The 23037-nt window shown below is 35.1% G+C and overlaps 1 protein-coding gene across 4 annotated transcripts in view; it reads right to left on the bottom strand.

Annotated features, from left to right (window-relative positions):
* LOC143257424 (LIM domain-binding protein 2-like) overlaps window positions 1–23037 on the bottom strand; it is a 72942-nt gene that overhangs the window by 28660 nt on the left and 21245 nt on the right. For 3 of the 4 annotated variants that reach the window (XM_076516078.1, XM_076516081.1, XM_076516079.1), the window contains exon 2: window positions 3636–4082. In XM_076516078.1, the coding sequence (XP_076372193.1) occupies window positions 3636–3751 (116 nt within the window). In that variant the 5' untranslated portion in view covers window positions 3752–4082. Of the gene's footprint in view, window positions 1–3635; window positions 4083–19340; window positions 19485–23037 lie in introns of those variants that run through there. The other variant, XM_076516080.1, reaches the window with a different exon arrangement.

Raw genomic sequence — 23037 nt, 5'->3', positions numbered from 1 at the left:
CACAATCGGCGATTTGTACTGGGCTCACCATGAGTATTGAAACCAGATTTTTAGTGCTATACGTCTCGAGACATAATGCTAAGCCACCAGAATGGATCTCCTCAAAGTCCTTAATACTTAATAAATACATCAAAGGAAATAAGTGATTTGAAATGAAGTGAGGAATACACGTAGAATTTTGTTTGTGCTGCCATCTAGTTTCACTGTTTTACATAAGTATTTCCTACGTATAATCAGAAATGCTCAATATGGACGCCAAAAAAATAAAAAGAAAAAGGTTGTCTGGTGTTTTTTTAAAGCATATTATGTCGTACTTTCCGTGAAGCTTGAACACAATACTTGAAAGTAGCAAACCTTATAACATTATATTTCATGTTTTAATTATGGCTACCCTTTTTTAACAACGTGATACCAACTGATTTGTTTATTTTCGCAAAATACATTACTCATACTATATGTTTTAATAGCTGCTATAAGTAATTATTAATGAACGTAAAGAATGATAGGTTGAAATATATCAGCTACACACAGGTAATATCATCCATCGCCGAATAAGTGTATCGTCAATGCTAGGACTCACAGGCTGGCTGGGATACGATAAATATAGAAAAGGCAGTTACTGTTATGGTTCGAATCGTATTAAGTGAACATGAACAATTATTTACGGTGTTCACATATCTTCAGGTCAGATGACACCGATTATTTATTTACCATTATTTTATTTGAATTTATTTTTATGCACAAGAAGTGGAGAATCAGCAACATAGTCTGTCTGTTGCAAATGATAATTTAACTGAAATGCGAACTCCGACAGTGTCAATTGGCTGGATGTATCTGATTTGCCTTTAAAACGTTTTACATACAAATTATGAAGCTGGATGAATTTGAAACTGTTTTCGATTTTAAAGCCATACATGATGAATAATTTCCCTACTATGTTATAGATGGAGCCACGTTTACATTTACCTATTAGCATTTCGTATAAAAAAGTGAAATTTTATGGTGTGTATTTGAGTAAATAAATTATCGTCATAATTTTCAGTAAAATGATTTACAGTTCTAACTTAGAATAACACAAATTTATCATAGAATGGTCGATTGACCTACTTTCCTCTATCGTTAAAAGTTATTTAATTAACAACAATTTAAGTGAAACTTGTATGATATATACGACACGATCGATTGGTACAGGTAGGATGAGCAAGTACAATTTTAAAAATTTGCATACACTAATACTGATACATATTCTTCGCGTTAAACTAAACGTTGCAGCTATCAGACAGAAACGGTATCGTATGTGACAGCGTTCTATTGAGCCTTACAAATTTAGGTAAAGAAAGATTTAGGTGTATGTTTTTATCGTTTTGATACCAAAGGCTACACATATGGAAAATTTACAAATTTTACTATTTTATACACGTAAAAAAACAGAAAAAAATAATTAATTTTACCAAATTTATTGTAAAGTTGAGATGTACGGAACGAAGTGACTTCATATTTCAATATGAATCGGTTACACACATTTGTGTCACTATAAAATAAAGATTACATATTATCAAATTTAGGGTGTTATAAAACTTTAACCTGCCCAATAAATTTCTGTTGTTTTATCCTCGTCCCTAAGCTACAGTTTGTAATAGTTTCACTATATATTTGCTAGGGGAGCCTATAACAGAAGATGCAACAACTTTCATCGTTGTTAAGACAAATTTAATGAACCAAAGTAGTGTATTAAAGTTAAGCTTTTGCGGTTCCTCCCCGCCAAGGTGACTCAATGCAAATATTAAGGGCTTACAATACCTAACATCTGGGGTTCAATCTCTCCTGTGGGCACAATGAAGTTAGCCCATTATGCATGTTTGCGATTAGATAAAAATAACGAAATAATTTAAGCCTTCGTAATGAGTGAAAAAGGCTCTAACAATAGAAACTACGCAAGAATTATTTTTAACACTTCACTATTTGATACGAACTTTAATGTTGTCTATTGAATATGACTTAGAAAACTAAAATAAAAATAAAAACAAAAGAAAGAAAAACGACGCTACAGGAGGTGTATGCACCTGAAAACGCATTCGTAACGATCACTCTGTATCGACTGCTTCTTCCACTGAATCAATGAAAAAATATATTTATTGTTTGACCGCTATCCTCCTAAAGGAAGACTATTTTTAAGACGTGGTTCCTCAAATTTAACGTTTATGTTTCTTTCTTTTTTTTCATTGAAGCACCTCACTAAAGCGTTTTTTAATTGTGAATTATTTTTCTTAGCTCCTGGTGGTGTGTGGTTACTATGGAAACCCCCCATGAAACTAAACTTTCCTAAGTTACAAACTATTCAGCGTCTGTGTGATTGTAACAGTAAAAGCATGATATTTCTAGCATCTACCTCTTTAGGTGAAATTTAATTGGACCGGAGTTCGTTGAACCATGTAACTACGTCGCAACTTGGTTTCTTTGTATTTTTTATTTTATTTGTTTTCTCAGTCATTTTCAATTTTCTAGGAGTCACGTCCGTTTAAAATCCCTCGTGTGTGACGATCTTCTACCTCTATTCATTGGGATGTATCCTGTTAATTTAAAAGTATTTTTACTATGCCTAGCGTTAAGGATAGGCGTCATTGGTGGCTGCCTAAGACCCAAATATTTGGAGGATACATTGCAAATAGAAGGCGCTGCCAGTTAAGCTGCTGCCTGCCCTGTACTTTACAATGTTGTTAACCCATGGAATTCAAAAGATATTTGTTGCCCACTAACACGTGCTAGAAGAAAGCAAGCTTCGAATCTGATATTAAATGCACAAATAAATAGGAAATTTATGGATATTTCTATTTTCTGTTTTAAAGAAGTTACACATCCGAATAAGGTTTCCAATAATCAAGCAGATCTCAGTAATTTAATACAGTGTGTGAAACGTAATGTCACGTTCCTATAAAATCACGTGTGGATGGTTGTGTCAAAATCGCGCACCATTCCTGAATCGAACATCTTTGATTACTTACAAATTAATACGTAATTAAACTAAAGTTTAAAACCACCCACGGCCAACTCTTGCACGAGCATGCAGCCAATAGAAAAATAAAAAAATAACTTGTTATTGTTCATGAATTATTTATAATTTCTTTCTTCTCGTCTACGTAAAACAGTCTTGCAGAAATTTACGTTTTTCGTTCTGAATGAACGAAAGTAAAATGAAGAAACAGAACATAAATAAATAATCCGTGTAAAGTGTATAGTTACTTAATGTAGGTCCGGCATGGCCAGGTAGTTAAGGCACACGGCTCGTAATGTGAAGGTCGAAGGTTCGAATCCCCGTCACACCAAACATGCTCGCCCTTTCATCCGTGGGGATGTTATAATGCAATAGTCAATCCCATTATTTGTTGGTAAAAGAATAGCCCAAGAATTGGCGATGGGTGGTGATGACTAGCTGCTTTCCTTCTAGTCTTTCCTAAATTAGGGTCGGCTAGCGCAGATAGCCCTCGTGTAGCTTTGCGCAAAATTCAAAACAAACAAATACTTAATGTAATATTTATTGTTAATTCCTAAGCCTTATGTATATATATATATACACGTGTTTCGGAGGCCTACTTATGATTTGTTAACAGATAAATAAGAATTTATGATTTACTTACCCATGATCTATAGGTCGTCCATCGGGCATAGGATGAGGAATGTTGTGAGTAGGCATGCCAGGGGGGTGAGGAACAACTCCAGATCCAGGATGATGTGGAGGCATTGGTCCGGGCATGGATACCGTGGGGCACAGAGAGCCAGGATGTGGAACTGGATTATTTGGTCCAGTTACAGTTGTTTGATACGGTATGTGTCCATATACTGGACCACCTGGATGTACAGAATGAGCTGGAACGCTATGTGGGGGTCCTGGAACCCCCGACGGTACCGCTGGCCCCCCGGATCCCGTGTGTTGATGTGGATGGGGGTGAGGGGGGCCTTTCCAACCTCCCTCGTCCAGCGTTATGGTGGCCGTCACTACTAGTCAGTCCGCAGTGTGGCGCTGATGGCAGGTCTAAGGCCGCGCCCAAGTCATGAACACTGCTACCAAGGAAGTGGCGAAAAACCTGTGGTTAAATAAAAAAACAACTAACTGTATAAAATGTGTTACATTTACTTAAAATGATTTCAAAAAGTGGTAATCTTTGAAATTAATATTATTCCGAAAAAATAATTGAGAAAGGAACATAAACTGAAAACTCAAGAAATTACATAAAAGAAAAACGTAATGTTCAGTTTGCATCCATTATAGTCCCCACGCAGGTGGGGCAACAGTAAGTTTAATGACTTACAACGTTAAAATCCGGGGTTCGATTCCACGCAGTAGTTTAGAAATTACTTAGAAAATAGAATAGAGTATTTATATACAAATGACACTGATACTACAAATTATAGGGATGGCACGGATGTCCGTATTAAAGCAACAAAAAAGACATTTGAATTTTTTTTTCTCTACAGGTCATCAGAAGCTAGATAAGAAAAGCTACTTGGCACAGTAATTCAATCTCCGGTGTGTATACCGCTTTTCAGCCATCCAGAGCGTCCAAAAGTTGAAAACAGTCAAAACCAAGATTTCTTATTTTTCTCCATCATCATCTCTCTTTACTAAGCCTACTCAGTCCTATCAGTATCTATAATTTTATCATTGGATATAGAAAAAACAGTCTTCACGATACTTGACTACCTATTTTATTATTATCCCATGTAAAATTTATAAAACTTTAGAATACGATCTACAACTTAGTAACTTACGTACGCCGTCGTTTAAAAGACATTTAAACAAATAAAATATCACTAAATAATAAAAAAAACTATGTAGGGCTGACTACTGAAGTTGAAAAAAAAATTATTTGAAGTTCAACATAAAGCTACACAATGGGTCATCTATGCTTTGCCCATCAGGTATCGAGACCTGGTTTTTAGTGTGTAAGCCTGCAGACATACGGCTGTGCCACTAGAAGACTAAAAGAAAATGAAATAAACAAAATATAGATGGAAGTAGACATATCACTCAATTGGCTAATGATCACATAACAGAACAAACCGTCTCGACTTTACATGGAGAATGAAATTCCTACGTTGTTGGATTCCTTACTGGCAAAACAAATGGGCTTAGAATTTTCAATTGTAAAACGTTATTATATTGTAAAATAGGGGGCCGGCATGGCCAGGTGGGTTAAGGCGTTCGACTCGTAATCTTATGGTCGCGCGTTTGAATCCCCGTCTCAACGAACACGCTCGTCCTTTCAGCTGTAGGAACGTTATAAGAGACGGTCAAGCCCACTATTCGATAATAAAGAGTAGCCCAAGAGTTGGCGGTGGGTGGTGATGAGTAACTACCATCCCTCTAGTCTTACACTGCTGTATTAGCCCTCGTGTAGTTTTGCGCGAAGTTAAAAAACAACCAAACAAAAAGATGATCAAAACAGTACTTAACATCTGGTGCTTAATCTATTGTAATTACAGTGTAGGTTCGCACATAGTAACTGTATCTCTGTATGTTACATTTATTGCAAAGCCACTAAGGCTATCTGCTTTTTTCTTTTCTTATCATGAAACACGATAGTGATTCATAATAAGGATCGGAAAAAAAATCCACAAAACTCTACTTTCGGGCGAGAAACAACTTAACAGTAAAGATTCAGTTCAAACAACATTTTAAAATATTTACCATTAACTGCTAAGACTGTACATATACAAAAATGCACACACACACAAAAAACAAGCATGTTTGACTTACAAGGAAAAGAAAATCCGCCCAAAATGGCCTATTTGTAATAATTATTATTATTCTTCTACTAACCTACAACAAAAACAACTTGGTACATTTCATCCAAACGTTTTGTTAAATACTAAATAAGGTATTGCAAAGGTCGTAGAGGTATAAAAATAGTTTTGTTTCCTTTTTGGTTTAAGTAGCTTTTAAAACTCATAATTATAGTATAAACGAAGTTATCACTGTCTCTGAAAGTTAGCTTTCTTACAAACTTGGGTGTTCCTTTAAGAAACTTAAGTACAGAGTACAACAGGAATTACCAGCCAATAATAAATTAATGTTAGATGAACGTAACATGTATAGACTCAATGCTTTGTACACTACACAATCAATGTCTTTAAGAAGCCAACCCTTATATTATCTATGAAACAGTACAAAAAATCAGTGCACATAAAATTAAATTGTTTACACACATTCGTAGAAAAATTACTTTAAAAGACAAGAAGATTTATTTGAAGCGATGTTTTAGATTATATGTTTTATTTGAAAGGGCTACTTTTATATTGGTAAAAATTTATATGCACTTAGTTCGGGTTGCATGTTGTGCTATACATTATATATAGAAAATGTGGATTTTCACTATAATCTTAAACAAACCCCCACAACAGTCTCCAGTTGCAGTTTAACATTCTACATCTTGAACTAATGTGATCAAGTAGTCATTAGCTACAGTAAACATTCATGGACAGTATCAGCTAATTACTACCTATGTTTAATACCATTACAGAGTAAAAATTTAGCTACTATGTCAAGTAATTCTTTACCCATAGTTGAGCATAAAAAGCCAGCAAACAATAAACCTAAGCATTTAAAAACCTGTAAACAGGTATAGTTAAAAAGTAAGGAAAATAGGTTGGAGATATTGTGGGCATTATTTACTCAAACTACAAGTTCCTATTTTCATTCCACCAAAAGAAATTATAGGTAAAGCAAGTAGCCAAAATAGGGGTTTGTAGTTTGAGTAACTACTATCTCTAGAGTCTCCAGCTTTGTTTCCTTATTTTTTACGACTCCTACTTACAGGTTTTCAAATTCTCAGTTTTTTATTTATCTCGTATTAATTTATTAGAGTGACAAGAACGTCTGGAAATGAACAAGTCGTGCCACTTGCGTGTCTGTATGAACGGTACGCGTTTCGGACGATTCATAAGGTTAAGACTTACGGGCTTCGACCCTTGCCCTGTTATTACCAAATGTTATTAGGCCCTAGAAAATAGTGGATATTATAATACAATACTTCGTCTCAGTTTTTAACTTGAACGTTTGTATAAAATGGGTGACAACTTTTAGAGAAGAGTCGTGCAAGGTGATTAATATATATAAAAAAACATGCAAGTCAACAACCCTTCGACACTTCGAAGTTAATTAACTTAATAAACAGCTGTACAAGGAGTTTGGTAGTATCCCACCCGGCCTTATGAACCTTGGTATTAGGCGAGTGATCTCGTAAGCACTGGATAGATAGAAAAATAATTTCTTATAATTATCTAGTAAGCATTTCTTATTATAAGTATACCGATTAAGTGTGCGACATCTCAACAAGTAGTTCTGTTAATAAAGCATTACTGAAATAGCCCTAAAGAAAACTTACAGAAAACATACACTATTCAGTTTCACTTTTGAGAGGACGTAAAAGTGAAGCCCCTCCTTCAAATCCCAATCACACTACTCATATTCACCATTTCAGTCGGGGAGCGTTATAATATGACAGTCATTCCAACTAATTGTTGGTAAAAAATTAACCCAAGAGTTGTCGGTGGATGGGTGGTGATGACTAGTTGCCTTCCCTTTATTCTTACGCTACTAAATTAAGGACGGCGAGCGCAGATAGCCCTCGTGTAGTTTTGCGCGAAATTCAAACCAAACACTTTCCTTATCGTGGGTGTCATCCGTTACTGCTTACCTTGTATAAGACCCCAAGAAAACTTTCTTTAAGTATCCTGTAGCACTTGTTTTTATCCCCACCCCACTTTTCACTAAATTTCAATAAAGAATCTTGTCCAGTGCGATCTTTGGATTGTTTCGTTCGGTTACAACCTGAGATAGGCTATAACTGGGGATAGAGTGCCATGCAATGAATCTTAAGGCCCATGGTTAATGTCTCATTGGCGTAAAATCATTTTCCGCAATTTCAGGCCATGGGTGCGAAATAAGAATGATAGTCATATCCCACTATTTAATTAGAGTGCCCCAAGGCATGACGGTGGGTGCTGTTGATCAGTTGTTCTCGTTTTAGTATATTAGTTCAAAATTATGGACGGCTTTTCAAGAGAGTCTTTGTGTAGCTTTCAAACTAACAGCCTGATAAGTAAACCTATTCTGACTACTGTTCTGGTCTCTTGGCTTTCCGGAACTACAGAGTCAATGCTCCCTTGATTAAGACGTCAAGTAAGTAATGTCATGTAGTGTTTCTTATCTTAAGAACAGAGCTTACGATTTCCGTTGTCTTTTTCTATAAATACAGAATGATACGTAATGATCAGAAGGGAACAATATCCTCACCTACGCTAGTTCGACGAAATAAGTTAGCATATAGCACCAATTTTTGCAACTTTCAGTATGTACTGTTAAGCACGTTTCCAAATCACCAGAAACTTGGTCTTGTCTGCAGTAATTTCTAGCCTAAAACGAGATAAAATCATCAAAACTCTAGTCGTGTGAAGAAGTATACAACTTAACACGCGTCTAAATCAATGAAAGCTCCGTTCACCCGAGAAATATATATATATTTTTTTTCGTTCGGCAGGAAAACTGACCAAAGATTGAAATCATAATGTGTTAATAACACGTGCGTCGTCAATGATAAAACTAGTTGGTTACGTCATCTTGTGTTTTGACCCACGAATTGAAATTATTAATTGTGTACTTTTTTTGTGAAAGTGATAAATGAAGTTTGTGCCGAATGTAAGTTGATAGGTTTGGTGTTTGCAGTTCTAACCCAAGAAGTATTTATAATACGGGGTAAGTAATGTGTGTCGTCTTGAAACGTATGGGTTTGACACGTACATTCTCACGACCGACAAACTCATTATTTATCTCATAGCTTTGAAATGGTCAAAGAGTAACGTAGGTGGCATTTGGTTCCTTTTCGGGGAAATTAGATTTTATAATGCTGGGACTTGGGGTTAGATGCACACGTTGAATACAACGCAGATAAGTCAAACTTATCTGTTATCAAACTTAAGCTAAATCAAACCTTTTACGACATGACTATTAACAAGCCAGAGGGAAAAATTCTGAAACTGTTTGAAAATTATATTCACAAAACGCTTGACTCTAGATAACTCAGTGTTAAGTCTGAGAAATTATAACGTAAAGAATCAGGTTTTGATAATAGCGTTATAAATTTATTTACTGATGTCATTAAATACATATAGGGTTTAACCTTAAACACACTAAAGCAAAAAACGAACACAAGAGTTCATAAAATACAGGCCGTACTTAATGAAAGACTTTACTAATGTTAGGCTTAAAACAAATGGACTTATAGATTTCGGCATTTGCGATTAGAATTTTTTGCATTATTCTATAAACCCTGTATTTAAATAAGTATTGTTACAATAAAAGTACTAATTTAATCTTAGACTTTTTCTTGTAAAGCTCTGCTGATACATTTTCATCATTCGAATCACTCATTGGTAATAATATTATTAATATTTCTGTTATTTTCAATTTATTACTGTTTTTTGCTTGTTTTACGGACATTTACAAATTCTACTTGTAGAACACCCATGTAACTCACAGTATGTTTCACACAAAACGATTTATAGTATAAGATAAAAGAGTTAAGGTTTCTTTATTTATTTGCTTGTTTGTTTTGAATTTCGCGCGGAGCTACAGCAGGCCTATCTATGCTAGCCGTCACCACCCACTACCAATTTTTGGGCTACTCTTTTACCAACTAATAGTGGGATTAAACGTCACATTACAGCGCTCTCGTGGCTGAAATGGCGAGTATCTTTGGTAGGATTAGAACCTCATATAGGGAGTCGAGCGCCCTAACCACCTGGATTACGGTCTCGGATCGGTAAAAATTGAAACTAATTTACAGCTTTTATTGTAATGTTTCTCACAAATATAAACATATTTTAAAATCAGTAACTAATTACACAGTTTACGTTTAGCAAAAAAATAAGATAAACATATAATTTTGTTTTATTCTGAAATCGAATTACCACACAAAAAGCCGCGGGGAAAGGTAACTAGTCAATACCACTCACCGTCAACACTTGGACTACTCTTTACCAATGAACAATGAATAGTGGCATCAACCGTCACATTACAAAGCCGCCACGGCTAAAAAAAAGTGAGTTTGATCGATGTAGGGTTTCGATCCCGCAACCTGTACATAACGATTTGAATGTCATAACCATTCAAGAGGGTGCATTTATAATGATATTATAATATCGTACGAATGTGATACCACATACATACTTATAATGATAAGTAAAAAGAAATCATTACCTTCAAGGTAGAAGACACATTTCATTTTATGATTACCCGTTAAACAATAGGTGATAAAATATATAAAATGAAAAGAGACAAGTATTGATTCCACATAGATTCACTTATAAGTATTAACATTGTTTACTCTCTTTACACTCTGTAATATGAGATAACACCTACACTACAACTTAATTATTATATTAAAAGCACCACAGTTTGACCAGCTCGATTTACGATACCTGATTCTTGTTCTGCAGTGGAGTTTTACTTCACAGAGAGATCAATATTCAAGGTCTGTATGCATATCCTATGTTTCCATAGCTTCATATTATTGCTACTCTTTAATGTTCTTGGCTGGAAAACCTGCTGACGTTACAGACCACTGAGTGCAAACCTTTGTTCGCTGCTAGACAGTTCCGAGGCCTAATTATTCTTCTGCTCAATAGGTATCCCGGCTACCAACGGAATTCTTTTAGTGGGGAAAAGCAATAAGCGTTGAATAAAGTGCTTTATCGACCGTCTTTACAAAAAAATGGAAAATTCTGGGGCCGTCAACCAAGACTACGGGAGCAATTATGCAGCGTTTCAAGCTGTGAAGTTTTAACAGCACGCCGTCTGCAGACAACTAAAAACGTTTTCAATTGTGACCTTTAGAAAATCAGTCCAACCTCCCCCCCCCCCCCCCCTGTTTCCCTCGGTTTAATTATACGTTTTTGCGTTCTTTTTTCTACTAGAAGCTTTGCAACCAGAAACAGAACGAATTAACATTATTAGATCGATTAAATCTGCATGCTTGTTTCAATATCTAGGTACGATATGCTGCTTTATTATTATTTTGGTGAATGCAATACTTAATGTTTCTCACACTGACGCATCGTTGTTCATAATCACATTGTAGCTAAAACCCAAAGTGTGGGAACTGTGATATTTATAAGCTAACTATATTATACACATAGTTTGCGTATAGCGAAAGTTGAAGTGTAAAACAGTATCCACAAAATTTGGGCGTAGTTATGGTGTAAGATATTGTGCATAGGTTTGAGCACATGTCAAGCATACCTTAAAATCTTATCATATAGGTAACTAAGGTATAAAACACAGCTTAATAGGTTTGAACATGGCGATAGCAAACATACATAACGTAACCTAAAGAGTTTGATAATATTAGTAACTAACATGTATTTTGTAAAGGTCTAAACAGCTAAAACATAAAACATGTTATTCAAATGGTTTACAGAACGTTTACCCACAACTGAGCTCGTCAGACAAACATTTCATACAAACAAGTTTTAGGTAAGCGAAAAATATCAGCATTTTATTATCTAAAACATTTAATCCCACATTCATCAACAGGAGCTCTTATCACCGCCATCTTTACCAATGACGTAGTTACTGTATGTTGTGAAACATGTATTGGCGACAGCTTAACGTTTGATATGGTTTATTTCCTTTGAAATAATAACTGAGCAGGGTGTGTTTAAATTAATAACTGAGCATGGTGTGTTTAAATTCACAAGTTAAATCAACAACACTTGTAAATAAACTTGTCTATGTGTTATTATTTTTATACAAATCTTTGTTTACAAAGATTGTGCCGTTCTGTTTGTATATATCCAGGTCTATGTGTTATATTATTACACTGATCATTAATTGTTTACAATATTTGTGCTGTGTCTTCTGTAATTAACCCTGTCTAAGTAGTATTGTTGTCATACTATAAAACGGTTGTTGTCTGTCTGAGGCGAAACCTTTCCAACTTCAACGGGCTGCCTGTATTCTGTACACCATGGGTATCGAAACCCGATGTTTTGCATTATAAATCCTCAGACTTTTTGCTAAGTCAGTTGTACTGTTATTAAAGTGAAACAGATTTGTAAATAGAAACGTCTATTTCAAATACACAAATACTTTCAACCTTCCAGATATGGGTACTAGAACCACTGTCACCTAGAAACAAACGCCTACTATAATCCGCTAGAAATGTTTATATTTTTAAATTAAAAGCGCCCCAGCATGGCCAGGTGGTTAAGACACTCGGCTAGTAATCGGAGGGTCCCGGGTTCGAATCCCCGTGTCACCAAACATGCTCGCCCTTTCAGCCGTGGGAGCATTATAATGTGACAGTCAATCCCACTATTCGTTGGTAAAACAGTAGCCCAAGAGTTGGCGGTGGGTGGCGATGGCTAGTTGCCTTCCCTCTAGTCTTACACCGCTAAATTAGGGACGGTTAGCACAGATAGCCCCCGTGTAGCTTTGCGCGAAATTCAAAACAAACAAACTTAAATAAAGACGTTTTAATTAAAACATCTGTTGTAAGAGTTTTCTAAAAAAATGAATTTAAATAAACTGTAGATAAATAAAACGTAGCAACGAAGAATTATTAAAAACACCAAATAGTTCAATGAAATAAATATTACGAATCATTGAAACATTTATTTAACCTAGCTGTGAAGAAATGGAATGACTTTACAGAACTATAAATAAACATTTTGATAGAACATGTGTTTATTGAGTATCGGTCCCCTAGACACGTTCCAACTAGTCTCCCATCCTTGGGAATAACTGGTTGATAAGTCTGATAAGGTGATTATGTCTTCCACTTCCTGCCTGTCTACGGATTTACAACGCTAAAATCAGGGGTTCGATTCCCCTCTGTGGAATCAACAGACAGCCCCATGTGGCTTTGCTATAAGAATACATTTCCACTTCCCGTCTTTAACTTTTCCTTTTCTTTTGGTCTACTAGGAAGACAGAATTAAGCTGTCTTTATTGTTATTTTGAAGAATTAATACGATGCTGTAGATAACGTAACGAACTCCATCCCCAGTGGTTCAGCGGTAATCTTTGGGAATATAACATTAAAAACAGGGTTTCGACACCTGTCGTGGGCACAATACAAATAATACATTGTGTAGTTTTGTGCTGAACAACAAACGAGCGAGCGTCTTGGAACAGTTCGTATAAATAATAACTTGCAAAAAATTATGTAGGTTCACTCGATTCCTGTATTGGTATGTGGAACTTCCGTGTTCCGTCTATTATCCACAGTTGTTATACATATTGTAAAGTTAGATTTCTACCTGAATATCTACACTATAGAATCCGAGTTTGAGACATGCAGTTGTCTCAGATGTTCAGAGGAAAGAAAATCAGCCAGCAGTACACGCCATCCGCGAGGTTTCTCTTAACCAAATAGTGCTAAGTGCCTACAGCTAAAACTGGGAGGCACGCTTAGCAACATGTCAGCCCGAACCATGGATCTTCTAATCAACAACTTGGCACGACAATCACTAGGCAACGTCCCAGCTTCTCTTTAAGAAAACATCGTCCTTGTTAAGTAGTATTTAATTTATATTAATCTATAACTTTCCACCACAAATTATAAAAAACTTCGTTTCCTTTTCCCAAACAAATTTTCTATTCGTTGTTGTTGTTTTTTCCCAATTCAGTTCTGACTAAATAAAATCACACATAACTAAAACTCCGCCATATTACCTGAACTAGTGATAACAGTACTAGCAGAGGTACCCGCGCCACGCACGATGTTTACTTCCGTTGGCGTTGCAGGTATGGGGAGACGTTATACATTACTCAGGTCTACTGAATACTATAATAAAATATTCCACAAACTGGCCCATTAATGACACGTTTCTTCAAACAATGTAACGATTGAAAACTTATTATTTAATGTATACTGCAAGGAATATTTAAGCTCCACCTGGGTGATAAACTAAAAATGTCGTGGCGACCAGAGTTCAAGAGTACAAGCTAACTGAGATTAAGTTTTGGAAACTTTTCTTACGTCACTTAGGATTTTTTTAAAACAAAAATGCAGTAATATGAGATCTGACCATGTATATATTACATAGCTTTACAGCACACACACAATTAACACGTAAAAAGAGAGTACTATAAGATTATTTTAATATTTTTGGTGGACCTAACGCCCCTGTTACCATAGTCCATGGACATTATTTATCTTCCCATTTTTTACGAGTTTGACAGCCAGTTCTATCCCCCTAGGGCTTACCGAAAATGGCCTGTTGAATAGAGGCCGGAAGTTGGAAAGGTTTCGCCTCAGACAGACAACAACCGTTTTATAGTATGACAACAATACTACTTAGACAGGGTTAATTACAGAAAACACAGCACAAACATTGTAAACAATTAATGATCAGTATAACAATAATAACACATCAACAAGGCTATTCACAGACGGTACAGCATAAACTTTGTAAACAATGATGAATATAATAATAATAACACCTAGACAAGGCTATATACTGACGGAACAGCACAATCTTTGTCAACAATGATTGGTATAAAAATAATATCACTTAGACACGGCTATTTACAGAAGGTACAGCATAAACTTTGTAAACAATGATCAGTATAACAATAATAACACATCAACAAGGCTATTCACAGACGGTACAGCATAAACTTTGTAAACAATGATGAATATAATAATAATAACACCTAGACAAGGCTATATACTGACGGAACAGCACAATCTTTGTCAACAATGATTGGTATAAAAATAATATCACTTAGACACGGCTATTTACAGAAGGTACAGCATAAACTTTGTAAACAATGATCAGTATAACAATAATAACACATCAACAAGGCTATTCACAGACGGTACAGCATAAACTTTGTAAACAATGATGAATATAATAATAATAACACCTAGACAAGGCTATATACTGACGGAACAGCACAATCTTTGTCAACAATGATTGGTATAAAAATAATATCACTTAGACACGGCTATTTACAGAAGGTACAGCATAAACTTTGTAAACAATGATCAGTATAACAATAATAACACATCAACAAGGCTATTTACAGAAGGTACAGCATAAACTTTGTAAACAATGATGAATATAATAATAATAACACCTAGACAAGGCTATATACTGACGGAACAGCACAATCTTTGTCAACAATGATTGGTATAAAAATAATATCACTTAGACACGGCTATTTACAGAAGGTACAGCATAAACTTTGTAAACAATGATCAGTATAACAATAATAACACATCAACAAGGCTATTCACAGACGGTACAGCATAAACTTTGTAAACAATGATGAATATAATAATAATAACACCTAGACAAGGCTATATACTGACGGAACAGCACAATCTTTGTCAACAATGATTGGTATAAAAATAATATCACTTAGACACGGCTATTTACAGAAGGTACAGCATAAACTTTGTAAACAATGATCAGTATAACAATAATAACACATCAACAAGGCTATTCACAGACGGTACAGCATAAACTTTGTAAACAATGATGAATATAATAATAATAACACCTAGACAAGGCTATATACTGACGGAACAGCACAATCTTTGTCAACAATGATTGGTATAAAAATAATATCACTTAGACACGGCTATTTACAGAAGGTACAGCATAAACTTTGTAAACAATGATTAGTATAACAATAATAACACATAGACAAAGCTATTCACAGACGGTATAGCACAAACTTTGTAAAGAATTAATGATTAGCACAATAATAATAACACATAAACAAGACTATTTACAGACGGTACAGCGCAAACTTTGTAAAGAATTAATGATTAGCACAATAATAATAACACATAAACAAGACTATTTACAGACGGTACAGCGCAAACTTTGTAAACAATTAATTACTATTATAATAATACTAAACAATTAATGATTAATATAACAATAATAACACATAGACAACGCTATTTACAGACATTACAGCATAAACATTGTAAACAATGATCAGTATAATAATATAACACATAGACCTGGATATATACAAACAGAACGGCACAATCTTTGTAAACAAAGATTTGTATAAAAATAATAACACATAGACAAGTTTATTTACAGGCAATGCAGCACAAACTTTATAAACAATTAATGATTAGTATAACAATAATAACACATAAACATATCTATTTACATATGGTACAGCACAAACTTTATAAACAATTAATGATTAGTATAACAATAATAACACATAGACATATCTATTTACATATGGTACAGCACAAACTTTATAAACAATTAATGATTAGTATAACAATAATAACACATAGACATATCTATTTACATATGGTACAGCATATACTTTCTAAATAATTACATGTACAGTTATTAGTCATACTGGTTTTTAACCGGTGTTGAATATGCTAACATAAGATAGTCAGAGCTCATGTGTTGAATTTTGTTTGAGATATTCGTTTAAAGCTACCGTCGAGGATCATACGCGCATGATTGTCTATAGAAATGAGTGAGTACAGCTAGTCAACAGTACCCACCGCCAACTTTTGCCTAACTGAATAGTGGTATTTCACCATCACCCTTTTTGCACACCAAACTGATAGCATGTCCTTGTGGAAGGAGGACGCGAATCAGATTCTTAGATTTACAGCCATTTTCATCTTTAGGCCACACATCTGAAATAAATTAATGAAGACTGTAGTAAGTAAAAACAAATGGCACGTTACTGAAATCAGGAAACGATTAATAGTAATTCAGTTTTTGTTCATTACTTAGTTGATACAGAACAAGCATTTCTGAGTTTTCAATTAAATAGAAAGTCGTGGAGTTTCGATAAGTATGTCAATACGAAAATAATTATGTATTGAATAAAACTCTGAAACACTATGTTCACACGTGTTTAGTGACAGGAACATTGAAAACTTGACAACTACGAGTAACTCCCAGTTAATTATGGATGAAAACAGTTTGATCATTTGCCGAAGAAACTTCAAAGTAACCTCTTGCCTACAAAGAAATAAACGATACCTAGGGCGACAAACCTAGAGGACCGTTTACTTGTTATTCGTCATTCAACTGTAAAGGCAAAGTAACGCGCTGGTTGGTTGACGTGTTCACATGATTCTGACTGACGCAATATTATCATAAAATTTAATGTAAAGAATCCTCACACTTCACTGGCTGATGTTTCAGTATTTCAAATCATCTATAATTCTCTTTGTTAATGTTTTCCTGGTAACCCAGCTATATTTTCTATACACGCCACTGTCCAACTGCGTCAGTCATAACTAACTGCGCTATTCTCTTTCTATCCAACTTCAAAAAAATCACGTGACCATATCAACTAATCTGTACGTTACCGTATCTTGACCAGTGCCGATGAACCTCGACATCCATTTGCTTGTAGACCTGTCTGATAATTTCCGATGAAAATTGAAACCTCAAAGGGTCTTAATATTCGAAAATAATAACGAACTTTTTTTCGAATCTTGAAGGGATTTTAAATAAAACCCAACGTGACAAATCGAGCACCTATCACGATACAGAGTCGAGTGCTCTTATATACTGCCCTTTATTACATTAACGTATTGCTTCGGAATAGAAATTTCACACTAGCGATTTTAAACGAGTTAATCATGGGTTCTAAATTAATACTAAAGAAAGCTACATACTTAGAGTAAGACTAAAAATCTACCAGGTAATGAATATAGGTAATTAAATATACTGTTCCTACATTTTTGTTTGTGAAGAGCAGAATGCAATTGGCTACCCTCGCTGTTAACAATATTTTCGGCCGCATTCCCAATAATATCCCAAGACATTCGGCCAGCTTAGGAGATACAGGTTAGTCTTCAATACATATTAAGCTAACAATGCAAAACAATCTCTATAATAAAACCACAATAATAATAAATAAAATTGAAAAGTAATGCAATTAGATCTATTATTAACATTCTAACTAATACAGTGAAAAAAATTAATAATAAAATAATGTAAGAGCATACCTTATAAAAGGAGCTCATTAGCTGTTGGCTTCAAGTACTGCCACTAATTTAATCCTTAATACTGAAACTTCTTAAGGTTTACTGACAAATAGTCCCCCGCTGGTACAACAGTAAGTCTACGGATTTACAACGCTAAAATCAGAGGTTCGATTCCTCTCGGTGGACTCAGCAGATAGCCCAATGTAGCTTTGTTATGAGAAAAAACACATACACAGAGTGACAAATATCTCTGAAACACTAGGTTAGGACACCAAGCACGTGTTTCTTCTTATTAGTCTTATTATATCAGGCGTTACTGTTTACTTGTTAGTACAATTTTCGCTATCTTGGGCTATCTTCGCTGTGTCCACCAGGGGTAACTCCAGATTTTAGCACTACTGCTAGATCACAGGGAGACGAGCTTTAGGAAATAAGATAGAAACATGTGAAAGGTTTCTACCAAGAAATGTTTACAGTCTTCTTTCTACAACTCAATAATAATAATTTCATATCTATTCCCCTGAAGCAGGACTGGTAATTATTTTTTGTATTTAGGGCACAGTTACCGATGCCACCTACTGCAGTCTTCAGTTTTGAACTTATGCTAGAGCAAAGACAGCCAGTCAACAGCATCGACTCTGCTAACTGACTGACTGTCACTCTTGTAATACATTCACAGCTTAAAGTGCGGGGATGTGGCATGGATACGAAATCGGCTCGTCAGCACGAGATACAACAGAGCCAACCCACAACTAGCACGAGTCGTTATACGTCAGTTATGCAGATAAAATCGATTTTACGATAAAGAAACAGTTTGTTTTTTTAAATATAAAATATTTATGTATGAAGATATTTATTAGGTTTGGTTTGTTTTGAATTTCGCGCAAAGCTAAAATAAATAGGAACTTATCTTTACAGATAAAAATATTTATATATTCATTTGACGGCATTTTTCAATTTAACAAACTCGTAATACTTCCAAACTATACGAATGAGCAGTAGGTTTTAGAGATATTCACTAAAATAACTTGTATTCAAACAAAAATATACCATTTCGTATGAACTATAGAAATATATATCGTATACGATCACACAGCGCGTATTTTTAGAGCTCTGACAGACATTTTTTCTGGCAAAACACAAACACCAGAATGATATTCGGATCTAGGTTTTTACCAGAAAGTGCTAGTACCAATTAATTACTTACAACTAAACGAGTACAGTCTTGTCAGTTTCCACTCGCTCTTTATTTATGAAAGGCGCTGTTACACGGAGTGTTAATCAGCATTGCCAATCTGGTCATACTATTAAAAAAATCTCACAGTGTTTGTAACTTACAGAGTAAACTTGTTCTCCGGCGGTCTTCGCCCCTTTACTTAGCCACAAGGATATCAAATGAAGGAAACTATGGTTCTTTAAGTGATTAGTCAACAGAGTAGCCAGAAGAAAATGGTGACACTTTTATCTGCTTTTCCAGAGCCCAATACGTTTTAACAGATCTACACGAACGTTCGTTAAGGAAATGCCGGACAATCTAATGAGCGACACTGACATCAACATACGCTTATGGTAGGTTTACTATTGATTTTCGATTATATAAACCCGCCCAGTTGAGAAACGCTGTTTGTGATAAATTTCGCTTGCTAAACTCGTGCTGTTCGACGGCGCTCAAGTGGTCGCACAACCGTTAACTGATAGGACGTACTCGACCGAGCTGTTGGAATAAACACTACAGACTCTCAGCTGAGCTGTGTAAATTGGCGCGAGCCATTCAAACACCACAAACAAACATTCATGCACGTTCTGTAATAGCATTAAACATGATAGTAATTAAGTTAACTCAACAAAGTAATAATTAATATTGTAGTGTTAATACTATTATTGAAAAAAATATTTACCATAATTTTCACGTGACATAAGAAGAAAGAGTTAAATTAAACCTATTTAATGCTAATCATACTGTAACAACCGTTGCCAAAGGATTAGTTAATATACACAGCGTTTCCACTTGTATAGCGCCTGTAATAAATTAGTCGATTTGAAAACAACAGTATTGTGTTAAATATTCCATCGACAGCGGATGTGGTAAATATCGTGTGGTATACATATTACTGTATGTTTTATTTAACCCTGATGAGAAATAATAAATAATGTTAACACTTTATATACTAATTCTTATTCGTGTGCATGCCCTCTGTTAATTTGAATTACAAGTTCTTCAAACAATTTTGATGTAAGGAGGCATTCAAAACGACAAATTATATTCAGATTTAAAGTAATTTTAATACAAGCTTCAATATGAAATTTTGAACACCTCCGGTGTGAAAATACAGATTAGGATGAGCAGTGGTTGATATCGACGTGTGAGGGATTTTTTGAAATACTTATGTATAAACACTGGACGTTTTCATACATAGCCCCCGACATAGGGGACAACTAAGGATTCAGTACTGACTGGAAAGATGTACTTGAAATCTAGAATACATTAAATAATTGTTCAAAACCAAGTGCAAAATATTCCTAAAAACCTACTAAGAAAACAACAGTACTTAGTTTCTTACGTGTTCATGAAAAACTTACTAGTGATACAACACTACGTAGATACTTACCTATCTGTGTTCATGAATAACTTCCTAGTCATAGAATACTACATTGATAGTTACCTACGTGTGTTCATGGATAACTTACTTGTGATACAACGGAACGTTACCTGTGTGTTCACGAATAAGTTACTAATGATACAACTCTGCGTTACCTGTGTGTTCATGAATAGCTAACTAGTGATACAACAGTACGTAGAATGTTACCAATGTCTTCATGAACAACTTATTAGTGATACAGCAGTACGTAGACAGTTACCGGTGTGTTCTTGAATTACTATTTAGTTATACAACACTACGAAGATAGTTAGCTGTGTGTTTATGAATAACTTACAAGTGATACAACAATATGTAGATAGTTAGTTACATGTGTATTCATTAATAATTTACTAATGATACAACACCAGGTAAATAGTTATCTGTGTGTTCATGGATAACTCACTAGTGACACAACAGTACGTAGACAGTTACTTGTTATAACGGTAATAGAATAATGTTAACTTGAAAGTGTAGACTGTGGAATTAATTGGTTGTATGACGTAGTTGAATGACTATATGGTGGGATCAGGTAGTCCTAAGGCTTAGTTGGATAAGTAGATGATGGAACCATGTGATCATCAAACTTAGTTGAATGATTAAATGTGAAAGTCGAAAATTATGACGTTTAGAGTAATCTAAACAGACTGGCAGGTACAACAAATCAACATAAAGATCCTCCAAACAGGTTCATTGATATTGTAGTACAAAACATAGTAGTCCATGACGTTTAATAATATCTACATCAAATAAGCTATAAGTAATAACAAGAAAGAAAGAAAAACAAAACAAGTAATAGCCAATTACATTTTACTCATTTTTATATACGCAATAATTTCAAAATATAAAAAATAAATGTAGTTCCCCAAAAGAAATATTAAAATAGCAATGCAAAATACACAAGTATTGCTTAATACCATTTCACTACTAATGTAGGATATTAGTGTTTCAATTAAAAATTACTTGGACCTAATGAATCAAATTTAATTATGAAGTCCAACGAACAAAGTAATACAAAAATCAATTAATTGGTTTGGTTTGTTTTAATTGAAGTTTGTTTAAAGCCACTTCAGAGATGCGATAGGTATCCACAATTTAGCAATGACAGATTAGAGGGAAGGCACCATCTACTGCCAGCTCTTGAGATACTCTTTCACCAACGAATAGTGGGATTGATCATCACATTATAACATCCCCCATGTCTAAAGGGGCAAGCATATTGGACAATGAGGGTTTGAACCCGTAACCCACAGATTGGGTAAGAAACACCCTACCGCCAGGCCACGTAGAGCCAGAGATCATTGGAAGATACAAAGCACTTTCGAATATTACACTCGACGCTAGATGTACCTGTAATAAAAGTGTGACGTTGCAGAATTATCTGAGGATGACTATCTCATTGTGGTGGCTTTTTCTGGACAGGAGTTACGTTAATCCAAACTGGAGTTTGACTGCAGTAAGAATCCTGTAAAATTAAGAGAGACTGAATGAAGAAATGAACGGTTAATATACTCCGAAAAGTTCCTGCTGGCTCCCTCTTTTGTCAGTTTAAGAAATAAAAGTACTAAACATAGCTAACCACGATTATCTAGTCAACAAGACCGAATCTAGAGTTTTTGGGGCTTTAGGCGAATTTAGCGTGCAGGCCATTTTTGATCCTTAAATAGGCGATTATGGCCATGGAAGTTGGTACTATATTTTGCAATACTGAATGTAGTTATATGTCACTGGCATTTGAAGTAAACTGATAACCAATATAACTTCTAATATATATTATGCAACTCATACACTGTCACTCGAAAGAAATGAAAAATATAACATATGACACGTATAGAGACTTTATTTTATAACGATCCTCTTCTCTGCACCGAAGTCCTCGACCAGATAAGAAAAACTTAAGAGAGTTTGATACACCATTTTCTATAGATAATGCTGAAACAACAGTAACTGGAATAGTCAGGGCTACACAAACTTCTTCTACATAGACACACGAACTAATCTCATGTTAGGCCCCAGCAATGGCCAGGTGGTTACGGCGCTTGACTCGTAATCTGAGGGTCGGGGGTTCGAATCCTAATCACACCAATCACGCTTGCCATTTCAGTTACGGGGGCATTATAATATGAGGTCAATCCCACTATTCGTTGGTAAAAAGGTAACACAAGAGTTGGCGGTGGGTGGTGATGACTAGCTGCCTCCCCTCTAATCTTACACAACTACATTAGGGACGGCTAGCGCAGATAGCTCTCGTGTAGTTTTGCGCGAAATTCAAAAACAAACACACGTAAGTCGTTTTCTATGATAAATTTCAAGACAGTTAATATTGACTAGTAATCAAGCTCATTCATTACGAAACGGTAAGGTTTGTTTTGAATTTCGCACAAAACTACACGAGAGAT

This window comes from Tachypleus tridentatus, chromosome 7, assembly GCF_004210375.1.
Source record: "Tachypleus tridentatus isolate NWPU-2018 chromosome 7, ASM421037v1, whole genome shotgun sequence".
NCBI lineage: Eukaryota > Metazoa > Arthropoda > Merostomata > Xiphosura > Limulidae > Tachypleus > Tachypleus tridentatus.
Note: the sequence above shows the minus strand (reverse complement) of the source record. Positions and strands in the feature narration are given on the sequence as shown.